This window comes from Sapajus apella, unplaced genomic scaffold (assembly GCF_009761245.1).
Source record: "Sapajus apella isolate SASKATOON/1434 unplaced genomic scaffold, GSC_monkey_1.0 scaffold159, whole genome shotgun sequence".
NCBI lineage: Eukaryota > Metazoa > Chordata > Mammalia > Primates > Cebidae > Sapajus > Sapajus apella.
In genome coordinates, this window is record NW_022437099.1 from 1,986,495 (window position 1) to 1,998,483 (window position 11,989).

At 43.3% G+C, this 11,989-nt stretch overlaps 1 protein-coding gene across 3 annotated transcripts in view; it reads right to left on the bottom strand.

Moving 5' to 3' along the window:
* The window catches only part of CYTH3 (cytohesin 3), a 113,663-nt gene that overhangs the window by 23,485 nt on the left and 78,189 nt on the right, over window positions 1-11,989 (bottom strand). For all 3 annotated transcript variants that reach the window (XM_032266475.1, XM_032266473.1, XM_032266474.1), the window contains exons 2-4: window positions 6,180-6,262; window positions 3,638-3,702; window positions 3,017-3,083 (exon numbers count right to left, since the gene is read on the bottom strand). In XM_032266475.1, coding sequence (XP_032122366.1) covers window positions 3,017-3,083; window positions 3,638-3,702; window positions 6,180-6,262 — 215 coding nt within the window. The remainder of the gene's footprint in view (window positions 1-3,016; window positions 3,084-3,637; window positions 3,703-6,179; window positions 6,263-11,989) is intronic.

An 11,989-nucleotide genomic window follows, 5' to 3' on the forward strand; every position in this document is an offset into this window, starting at 1 on the left:
TCACTTGAATCCAGGAGGCAGAGGTTGCAGGGAGCCGAGATTGTGCCACTGCACTCCAGCCTGGGCGACAGTGCGAGACTCTGTCTCAAAAAAAAAAAAAAAAAGAGAAGTAATCAGGATTACATGAGGTGGGATCTTGACAGGGGTCCTGGTCTGATGGGATTTGTGCCCTTATAAGAACACCACTCTAGAGTGAGCAAGCTTTCTCTACTCCCCAACATGTGAGGACACAGCAAGAAGGTGGCTGTTAGCAGGCCAGGAAGAAAGCCCTCATCAGAAGCGAACCATGCTGGCACTCTCATCTCAAACTTCCAGTCTCCAGAACTGTAAGAAAATACATTTCCATTGTTTAAGCACCCCATCTGGGGTACTGTGTTAGGAAAGCTCAAGAAGACTAAGAAAAGTGCTATATCCAACTCTACAAGCCCAAGGGACTTTGATAATTTTTCCCAGCAAAAGGCCACATGCAGACTCAATGTACCATCTGCTTTTATCAAGCAGCATAATTATAAATAAGTACAACCAGTAATCAATAGTTTTTAAATCTTTTAGGTGAAGAGGAACAGAAAAATAAAGCCTGGTGAGCAGTCTGCCACAGCCCAGGCAAAGCAGGTTATGCCAAGTGTTCCACTATTGGAACGCTAAGCATGTGGGGGTTGTTTATATCCTACTGCCCAAGGTCATCACCAAGGTCTGATTGAAAAAATTCAAAAAATTGCAACCTCAGGCATAATAAATGGGTTAAACACAGACTTCCCTGGCCGTGGTAAGCCAATGCCACAGGGATGACTGCTTAGGGCTACCTAGAAACCAACCCCAGGGGCTTCTACCCAGTGCAGCAGATAGTAGCAGTCATAGACTGCCTTGGAGTCAGGTTCCCTGCTCAGGACAGTGGCGAGTTCTTTGGCTGTTCTGTGCCTCACTTTCCCCAACTGTGAAAGAGGAATTAAAATGGACCCTTCCTACTTTATAAGGTTACTATAGGAACTTAAGTATATTAACTAAAGTGCTTCCTCATCATGGTTCCTGACAAACAGTGAGTTCTCAATGTTGGCCCTTATTATAAATCTGACATACGATATATATAAAACAGGAAGACAGGCAAGAGCCTGACAGAGAGGACTTCATAGGTATGAAGATAACTTTATGCTCATGAAGCTGAAAAATCATGCACAGTGGTAGCATCACTTTAATTTTTTTGAGACAGTCTCACTCTTGTCACCCAGACTGGAGTGCGGTGACGCGATCTCGGCTCATTGCAAACTCTGCCTCCCAGGTTCAAGCAATTCTCGTGCCTCAGCCTCCTGAGTAGCTGGGATTACAGACACCCACCACCACGCCTGGCTAATTTTGTATTTTTAGTAGAGACAGGGTTTCCCCATGTTGGCCAGGCTGGTCTTGAACTCCTGACCTCAAATGATCCACCTGCCTTAGCCTCCCAAAGTGCTGGAATTATAGGCATGAGTCACCACGCCTGGCCTCAGTGGCATCCCTTTAAAAAATAAGTATTTATTTGTATGTATTTTATGAAATTAGTGTACTGCTCCGTGTTGCACCACTTGGGTTCCCTTAAAACATAAGGTCCAGTATTAAGAACATCCACTTTCATAAAGAATCCTGAGATGCTTCCAATGCTTATTAAATCTGCTGATCAATCTGACTCCACAGTTCCAACTCCTTAAAGAAAAGCTGTTACCCAAAATACCAAATCATTTCTAAATTCACAAAATTGACAATTTTCATTTCATCTCGGAGTTGATTTATGCCCCATAAGCAGAGAATTAGAAAGCAACAGGAGAATTTTCACAGTGGCTAGAATGTATGTGTTAAACAAAAACCCTCTTCCGGCTGCAGATGTGCTGGACCTTAAGAAAATCCAGACCTGGCCAGGCACGGTGGCTCATGTCTATAATCTCAGCACTTTAGAAGGCCAAGGTGGGCAGATCACCTGAGGTCAGGAGTTCGAGATCAGCCTGGCCAACATGGTGAAACCCAACCTCCCCTTAAAAAATTAGCCAGATGCAGTGTGGCGCACCTGCAGTCACTGACCTGCAAACCGTGAGCACGGAATAATGACACAAATTTCTGTAAACATCATCTGCAACTGCACCTGCACATATATGAGTTTACAGATCTTAGACCTTGTACAGTGGAATTCTGTAATCAATTAAACATTTCCGAATGAACAAACAATTAACTGATTAGCACAGAGGCTCAATGCCAAAAAAGCAAGGGGAACATTACAAGTGCAGACTGACTGGAGTCCACAGGAGGGACAGGACCACCTCTGCAGCGAGATCTTCCCATGTAAACGCCGTTCCTCTCCTCGACCCTGAAGACTCAGGTCTACCCTTCTTTCTCAAAACCAAAATGTCTTCCAAAGAGCTTCACAGATTCTGCCAAATCCTTTAGCTCAGTTTCAAAAACAAGCACTACATGTTTCAGATTTCATTGTTTTCAGGTGTTTCCCTAGAAAATTCTACTTGAGGAAAGATGAAGATCCTGGCTTAAATGTGGAGGATCCCTTGTTCTTTCACAGACACCTGCTTTTTAAGGTGAATGGATGAATAAAGTCCTGTTACGTGAACCACTTAACCCTCCCAGATTATAAAGTTCATAACCTCTGGACACCTGGCCACTCCCATCCCTGCACCTTCCTAATCACGTGATTGCCTGACTGTAGGGCCCAGCTCGAGCGGGAAGACAAGAACATGAGCCTCAATAGCAACGGTGCTGCCTGGAGTCATCTGAGGCAGGCCTGGGAGGCCGCTTCCTCACCCAGCAGCTCACTCTGGAAGAAAGGCCTTTCTGTTCAGGGCACCAGCCCTACAAGGCACTTCTGCTTCACCCTACTCGTGAACAGCCCCTTTTTGATAAAAATGTGCCTTCAACTCCCAGCCTCTTATGAGGTGTTATCACCGACCACCTCTGACTTCTGTCCAAAAGGGAGACAGCAATTCAAATCAATCAATCAGTCAATCTCCTGCAGGCCAGAAAATGGAGAGTATTCTCTTACCTTTTTGGGATCCATGTTGAATTTCTTTCTTCCCATGGCTATCTGTTTGTTCCTCTGAGTCGTTTTGCTATTGGTGAGAAATAATTTAAAAATCACTCACGGAGTTTTCATAGTGCAGCTGAGTCATGGCCCTCCAGTGTACTTTCCCCTCAACAATGGGCTCAAGGAAGAAAAGCACAGGCCTTCACAGAGGGGCCTCCAGCCTCCGCGGGGGCAGCAGGAGTGGTGCAGCCGCTGTTACTCTTTTTTACATTTGATAACTTAAGAGATACTTCAGAAAAAACTAATGATGCAAACCAGTGATTTTAATAAAGCACAGCTCCTTATGATGCAGACAGGTTAATTTCTGTGCGGGTGAACCCTGAAGTGCCTGTGCTTATGCCTAAATCTATAAAGCTAGATGATGACTTAGAGAGAGGAGGCGATGAGAAGTAATATCCAGAGAAACACCCCTGAACCTCTCCATGAGAAGAAGAAAGGAGCAGGGGGACAGGAGAAGAATTAACAACTCCACAGGCTCCCTACATCCCACCACTCTCACCCTACTTTTTGCAAGTTTGACTAGAGGATGAAGGCAGAAAAAAAAGAGTACATAGCTTGAAGGTGTAGTCATATCATTACCTCTCCTCAACGGAAGTCAGATTGTCGATCTCTGTCATCACTTCTGCAATTTCATATTTCAGCCTCTGTCAAAAAAGAATTTTGAGGTGGGAGGTGGATCTTAACCTTCCTCCCCTGAGACTCAGAGAAATTTCAGTCCTCTATGACAAGCTTCCCTGAGGATTCATCTGAGCATAGTCACAGGGATGGAAAAAGCAATACTATTATCAATACAGCTAGAACTTCACAGTCAAAGCCACCACAACTTAGGAGAAAACAAAATTATTTGCTCACTTTTCATCAAATACCAGATTCAGAAGGGTCCACTATGCAGATCCTGGGGTGTCTGTATATGAAATCAAGAAGAGACACTGGGAGGGAATATCATAGCTGTAAAAAGATAAAACCAAGCCAGGAGTGGTGGTTCATGCCTGCAATCCCAGCACTTAGGAAGGTTGAAGCAGAGAGATCACTTGAGGCCAGGAGTTTGAGAACAGCCTGGGCAATGTAGTAAGGCTCCACTGCTACAAAAATACAGAAAAATTAGTTGAGCGTGGTAGTACACATCTGTAGTCCTAGCTACCAGAGAGGCTGAGGACGGAGGATTGCATGAACCCAGGAGTTCGAGGCTATAGGAAGCCATGATCATACCACTGTACTCCAGTCTGGGAGACAGAGCAGGACTTTGTCTCTTGGGGGGGGGGCGGGGGAAGGGGGGAGAAAAAACCAGCAAACTGCAAGACTTTGACTAGTGGAAAAAAAAAAAGATAAAACCAACAATACTGCAAACTGCACTATTCAGCCCTGCCTTGCACACAGTCACCTGCCTCCTCCTTCAACACTGTCCATGTTCTTGGGGAGAAGCTGAGGCTGGGGTGTGCCTCAGGCTTACATCACTGGTCTCAGGCTGAAGCTCAGATGTGTTTAGGTTGGTGGTCTCAGGATCACTTCTATCACCTTGAATGAGATGAAGCACCATACACAGAGCTCAGGGGAGTGAAAAGAACTGACTCAGGGCACTCAGAGAAGCCAAAGGCATCTTGGGGGACAGACCCCCATTTCCTTTGATGTGGCCCTTACTAATGAGAGAGGCCTCTGGAAGTCTCTAATTTCCCTGGGCCTCGGTGCTCTCACTGATAAAATGAAGTAGTTAGAGCTAGATTATGAGTCCACATTTATCGGCAGGGTAATGACTAATGTCCAAATAATATGCAGCCTTATTCTGCAACCAGAGAACCAATTCTGGATTATCTGATTTTTCCAAGAATGAAGGGTAACCTTAGAATAAAAATTTCCATGAATCTCTTTTCAAATACAAAGACATTTTTATTCAGGACCCTATTATTCTGTATGCCAAGACACTCAGACTTAAAATGCAAGCTCCTAGAAAGGAGCTATTGTCTGGGACAAGACCTGTCCCTGCCACGACCTGTGAAGCCACATTTATTTTGGCAATGACAATGATTAGGAAGCTTCTTAAAGAAGATCTCCATGTCTGATTGACTTTCCCAAGGAAGCCCCAAACAGAAGGAGCCAAGGCTGGCCACAATTTGACAGAGCAATGCACTGGTCTAACAACCACAGGCTCTCCCACACTGAGACTGTGGCTTTGTTCACGTGCTTCTCCTGTGGGACCACCCTCTACCCTGTCCTTTGAGTAAAGTACACAACACAAATGTGGAAAAGCCCATGTTTGTGTGCGTGTGTTTTTATTCCCCTTTGTTTAATGTGTCTTTTTTTTTTTTTTTTTTTGAGACAGGGTCTTGCTCTGTCGCCTAGTCTACAGTGCAGTGGGGCAATCACAGCTCACCGTAGACTTAACTTCTTGGGCTAAGGTGATCCTCCTACCTTAGCCTCCCAAGTAGCTGGGACTACAGGTACATGCCACCATGCCCAGCTAAGTTTTGTATTTTTTATAGAGATGGGGTACTTTTTATAAAGATGGACTATTTTGTATTTTTTAGTAGAGATGGGGTTTCACCATGTTGCCCAGGCTGGTCTTGAACTCCTGGGCTCAAGGGATCCTCCCGCCTTGGCCTCCCAAAGTGCTGGGATTACAGGCATGAGCCACTGCACCCAGCCTAATGTGTCATTCTACTTCTACCACCTGGTAGGCACTCGATACACAGCTGGAACCCAATACATGCCTACACATTCATTCAAAGGGTATCTGAGTCCCCAAAATGGAACAGGCAATGTTCTAGGTGCTAGAACATTAACCTAGTGGTTAACCAAAGAGGGTGCACAATTTGACAGAGCAATGCACTGGTGGCTTGCTGCTATTAGATGACACGCTGTCTGTGGCTTTGGGTTCGCAAGCTGGCTACTGCTGACCTCAGTTCCACAATGTCTTGATTTCTACCCAGGGTCTCACTGCCTGTGTGGAGTCTGCTTTCCCTCCCAACTTGATAACTTTTTCACTGTCTTTCTGTGATTCTTATATGCACACACTGAAGAATTTTTTTTTTTTTTTTTTTTTTTTTTTACATTTTTTGTGAAGTTACTCTTTTACTATTTTACTCATAAGCAAGAAATAGTTTTGGGTTTTTTGGGTTTTCTTTACCTCAATGTCATCAATAAGTTCCTTTTTTCTTCGACGAATGTCTAGAAGTTCTTCTCTCTCTTCTAATGAGAGGTCTTCAGGAACTGAAAGAAAAAAAGTCAAACAACTACTCTGGAGAACAATTTGACAACACCTAACAAGGGTGAGGTGTGTACACGCTGCCACCCAGTAATTCCACCTGCAGGTATTTATCCCAAAGAAATGCTCCCGCTCCCATTGAGACTGTGTCCTTAAGACACTCATAGAAGCGCTCTTTATAACCAGAAAACAGCCTAAGTATTCATCATTAAGAACATGAATAAATTGTGGTATATTCATGAAACAGAATCCCATCCAACAAAAAAAATTTTTTTAGGCCAGGCACGGTGGTTCACGCCTATAATGTCAGCACTTTGGGAGGCTGAGGCTCCTCTTCACCTGAGGTCAGGAGTTCAAGACCAGCCTGGCTGACATGGTGAAACCCCATCTCTACTAAAAATACAAAAATTAGCCAGGCACAGTGGCAGGTGCCTGTAATCCCAGCTACTTGGGTGGCTGAGGCAGGAAAATTGCTTGAACCTGGAAGGTAGAGGTTGCAGTGAGCCAAGATCCCACCACTGCACTCTAGCCTAGGCAAAAGAGCAAGACTCCATCTCCAAAAAAAAAAAAAAAAAAAAGTCTTCAGTTGTGTATTTAATTCCTATTTTGTTACTTTGTTAAAGAAACAAAAGATAATGAGTAAAGAGCAAGAGAACATGCAGAGTTTCTACAGACAAAGAGAATGTGAGAATGGGGTAGTGGAGGAACTGACAGATGAACCAGAAGACAACACCCAGGAAAAGACCAAAGGCTGACGAAAATATGATTCACAGCAGAGCTGACACTCTGCTCAGAGACAGGCTGGACTCTTCAATAAGTATGTGTGAAGCCAGTTACTTATATGAAAAAAATAAAAGCAGATTGTATGTTATCAATCATACATATTTTCAATCAATACAAGTAGATTAAAGGCTTAAATGTGAAGGGCAAAGGGCAACACTATACAATTTTTACAAGTGAATACAGGAGAATGTTTTATAACTTTGGGGTAGGGTAGGAGAGGACTTTTTCTTTTTTTGAGACATAGTCTGTCTCTGTCGTCCAGGCTGGAGTAGTGGCACAATCTCGGCTCACTGTAACCTCCATCTCCTGGGTTCAAGTGATTCTCCTGTCTTAGCCTCCCAAGTAGCTGGGATTATAGGTGCCCACCACCACGCTCCATTAATTTTTGTATTTTTAGTAGAGATAGGAGTTCACCATGTTGGCCAGGCTGGTCTTGAACTCTTGACCTCAGGTGATTCGTCCAACTTGGCCTCCCAAAGTGCTGGGATTACAAGCGTGAGCCACTGCGCCTGGCCAGGGAAGGACTTCTTAAATAAAACAGACAAAATATAAGAAACTAGGCCAGGCAAGGTGGCTCGTGCCTGTATCTCAGCACTTTGGGAGGCCAAGGTGGGAGGATCACTTGATGCCAGGAGTTCGAGACCAGCCTGGGCAACACAGTGAGACCACATTTCAACTAATAAAATAAAAAATAGCCATGCCTGTAGGTCCAGTTACATGGGAGGCTGAGTTGGGAGGATCACTTCAGCCCAGGAGTTTGAGACTGCAGTAAGGTATGATCACATTGTGCCACTGCACCCCAGTCTGAGCAATAGAGTTAGAATCTGTCTCTCAAAAAAACAAATAAAAATAAAGAAACTTTATTCACCAAAAGTTCCACACCACAAAGTGATGAGCTAATCCAGAAACTGCCCAAGAACTGGGATTCAGAATATCTAACTCCTACAAATTATACTATTATTTTTTGTAGAGACAGGATCTCACTCTGCTGCCCAGGCTGGAGTGAAATGCTGCAGTCATGGCTCACTGCAGCCTTGAACTCCTGGGCTCAAACAATCCTCCCACCTCAGCCTCCCAAGTAGCTAGAATTATAGACATGTGCCACCATGTCCAGCTAATGTATTTTTTTTTTTTATTAATTTAGAGAGAGTTTCTTGCTATGTTGCCCAAGCTGGCCTTGAACACCTGGCCTAAAGCAAAACTCGCACCTTGGCCTCCTAAAGCACTGGGATGACAGGTGTGAGCCACTATGCCCAGTCACAAGTCAATTTTTTTTAATTAATTAATTTTTTTTCTCCTCCTTCTCCCCTCCCCACAAGTCAATTTTTAAAAGACAAAAAACTCAGTGCTTAGAAAATGGACAAACAGGGCCAGGCATGGTGGCTCACACCTGTAAGCCCAACACTTTGGGAGGCTGAGGCAGGTGGATCACCTGAGATCAGGAGTTCTAGATCAGCCTGGCCAACATGGTGAAACCCCATCTCTACTAAAAATACAAAAAATTAGCCATGTGTGGCAGCGGACACCTATAATTCCAGTTACTTGGGAGACTGAGGCAGAAGAATCACTTGAACCAGGGACACAGAGGTTACAGTGAGCCGAGATCACGCAACTGCACTCCAGCCCGGGCAACAGAGCAAGACTCCATCCCAAAAGAAAAAGAAAAAAAGGAAAATGGGCAAATGACTTGCATAGGCACAAGACCAAAAAATTAATAGGAATAGGCACATGAAAGGATGTGAACTCTCTTAATAATCAAGGAAATACAAATTAAAATCCCAAAAAGAGACCTCCATGAAAACTACAGTAAACATAATTAGCAATTTTAAAATTCCAAAACCCGTCACAACAAAGAGAATGGGAACAGAAAAAACCACCACCACATTCTTATTAGCTGGATGCCAAACTGAACTAGCCATAGCCGATTTTACCCACATGGAAAAGGAAACTCTTAAACCAAGTAACCTAATTTACATGACAGAATCCCCAAAAGACTTAGGCTTAGGATCTGGCTGTACCAGATAACTCTGGAGGGGGGGCTGTGAAGAGGGGTCAACTAAAATAAGGAGAACTGGTAGAGAGGCTCTTTGAAATGCCATTGATGTCTGCCTCTCCTCTCCCATGCCACAGAAGACCACTTACTTGTCTCTAGAGAGTAAAAGAAAGAGACTGGGGCACTTTGAACACATTTGAGGGCAAGGGCACCCTACCAAAAACAGGGGTGAGAGATAAATGCAGACATACTCATCACTAAGCTGTCTTCCCCAGTGGGCTCCCAGACTGCAGGCCATGGGCCATTTACTCCTCTTCCACCACCCTGGACAGAGGTTAGGACAAGCGTCTTCTCTGAAGCATCCCACAGGCTTCAGCTCTAAAGATACTGATGTGACGGGCAGACACTGACAACCAGCACACCCACATTACCCTACAGAGAAACAGTCAACACAGCCTCCTGCTCCACTCAGAGCTTCTAATACACTTTTAGTTCTTCATTTTCAAACTGGAGGTAAGCTTCTGACATGCAAAACAGGTACCAAAATAGACACCAAAAAAGTGAAAAGGGATAAAAGTGGTCACACTTCAGGGTCAAAAAAGTGAGAAAGCAAGGCAATGCTGCCCCTTACCTCCATTACAAAGCTTATGGTTGACTCTTTAATACATGTATAACTAATAAATATAAAACCTTGGGGAAAAAGCCAGGCATGATCATGCGCACCTGTAGTCCCAGGTATTCGAGAGGCTGAGGTAGAGGATCTCTTGAGCTCAGGAGTTCAGGCTGCAATGACCATGATCACGCCACTGCCAGCCTGGGTGATAGAGTGAGACTCCCATCTCTTAAAAAACAGAAACAAAAAAAACACAACCTTGAAAACAACACATGCATTTCAACTTCACAGACTGTGACCTCTCATCCCTCAAGAAAAAGTGGCGGGGGGGGGGGAAGGGGGGGAGGGAAAGTCTGCTGCTGTGAGTGTAAACTGGCACAGCCACTTTGGAAAACAATTTATCTACTAATATTAAAGGCATGCATATGCTATGACCCAGCAATTTTACTCCTAGGTATATCAGAAAAATTCCTGTGCGTTGCAACGTAAGATACGCACCAATAACATCAAAGAAACCCATTTTGTGTAGATTAAAAAAGGAAACAGGCTGGGCCCAGTAGCTCATGCCTGTAATCCCAGCACTTGGGGAGGCCAAGGCCAGCAGATCATGAGGTCAAGAGATGAAGACCATCCTGGCCAACATGGTGAAACTCCATCTCTACTAAAAATACAAAAATGAGCTGGGCATGGTGGCACACACCTGTAGTCTCAGCTACTCAGGAGGCTGAGGCAGGAAAATCGATTGAATCCGGGAGGTGGAGGCTGCAGTGAGCCGAGATTGTGCCACTGTACTCCAGCCTGGTGACAGGGCAAGACTCTGTCTCAAGGAAGAAAAAAAAAAAAAAAAAAAAGAACCTAAATGCCCATCCAGAGCAGAATGGGTAAATATGCTCTTGTGTGTTTACGTAACAGAATCCCAAACAACAGTGAAAAATGAATAAATACAAGCAACAAATCGATGATCTCAGGAAAATAATGTAAAAATGAACACTTTTTGTAAGCTTGAGAAGTAATAAAAATATATTGTTTAGGGGTGGGTGTGTGTGTGTGTGTGTGTGTGTGTATAGCAAAATAACAAAGAAAATAATTAGAATGATAAATACAGAATTGAGAATAATATTTACCTACTAGAAAGGAAGGGTAGGCATGGATCAGGAAAGGAAGCTAAGGATACTTCAAAAGTATTATCAATGTTCTTCTGCCAACAAATATTATTATTTAATACAAATTTAATTTTTAAATCTTTAATAACATTTAATTAAAATATTTTAAAGAAGTTAGCAAAACTCTTAATCCTTGAGTTTCAAAAGCACTTCCACAAATCTGTTGACTACTCTGGAATTTACAAGTCTGTGAATTTAGATACAGCAGACAAAGCTCTTTTTCTATATATTACTGCATCTAGTGTATTTCAGTTTGGAAAATTCACTGCTATTTGTAACTAAATAGACAGGCCAGGCCAGTGTCTCATGCCTATAATCCCAGCACTTTGAGAGGCCGAGGCAGGTGGATCACCTGAGGTCAGGAGTTTGAGACTAGCCTGCTCAGCGTGGTAAAACTCCGTCTCTCCTAAAAATACAAAAATTAGCCGGGTGTGGTGGCAGGCACCTGTAATCCCAGCTAATCCAGTGGCTGAGGCAGGAGAATTGCTTGAACCGCTGAGGTAGAGGTTGCAATGAGCTGAGATCGTGCCATTGTACTCCAGCTTGGGCGACAAGAGCAAAACTCCGTATCAAAAAAGAAAAGAAGAAAAGAAAAAAAGAAAAGAAAGAAGGAAAGAAGGAAGGAAGGAAGGAGGGAGGGAGGGAGGGAGGGAGGCAGGGAGGCAGGGAGGCAGGCAGGCAGGCAGGCAGGAAGGAAAGAGAAAGAAAAGAAAAAAGAAAAGAAAAGGAAAGGAAAGGAAAAGAGAAAAGAAAAGAAAAAAGAAGGAAAGAAGAAAGAAAAGAAAGAAAACAAAGAAAGAAAGAAAGAGGAAGGAAAGAAGAAGAAGAAAGAAGAAGAAGAAAAATAGACAAATGAAAACAGAAAAAGTAGACCATATCCTCTTCCTAAATAAGCCAATTGTCATCTGAAACCCAAAAGCTTTTCAGCAGAGAAAAGCTTTTTTGGCAATGGTTATGCCTAAAAAATTGAGAACAAATTTATTAATGTTTTCATGAATACTGTAGGTACTGTGTCTGATCCCTAATCAGTTACATTTTTTCATTATGATATAAATTAAGAACACAATGTTCAGCTCATGGTAAACATGGCAAAGCAAAAAAGAAATTTTGCAAAAAGATTCTATATTTTCTTCAGATCTTTTTTTTTTTTTTTTTTTTTGAGACGGAGTTTCACTCATGT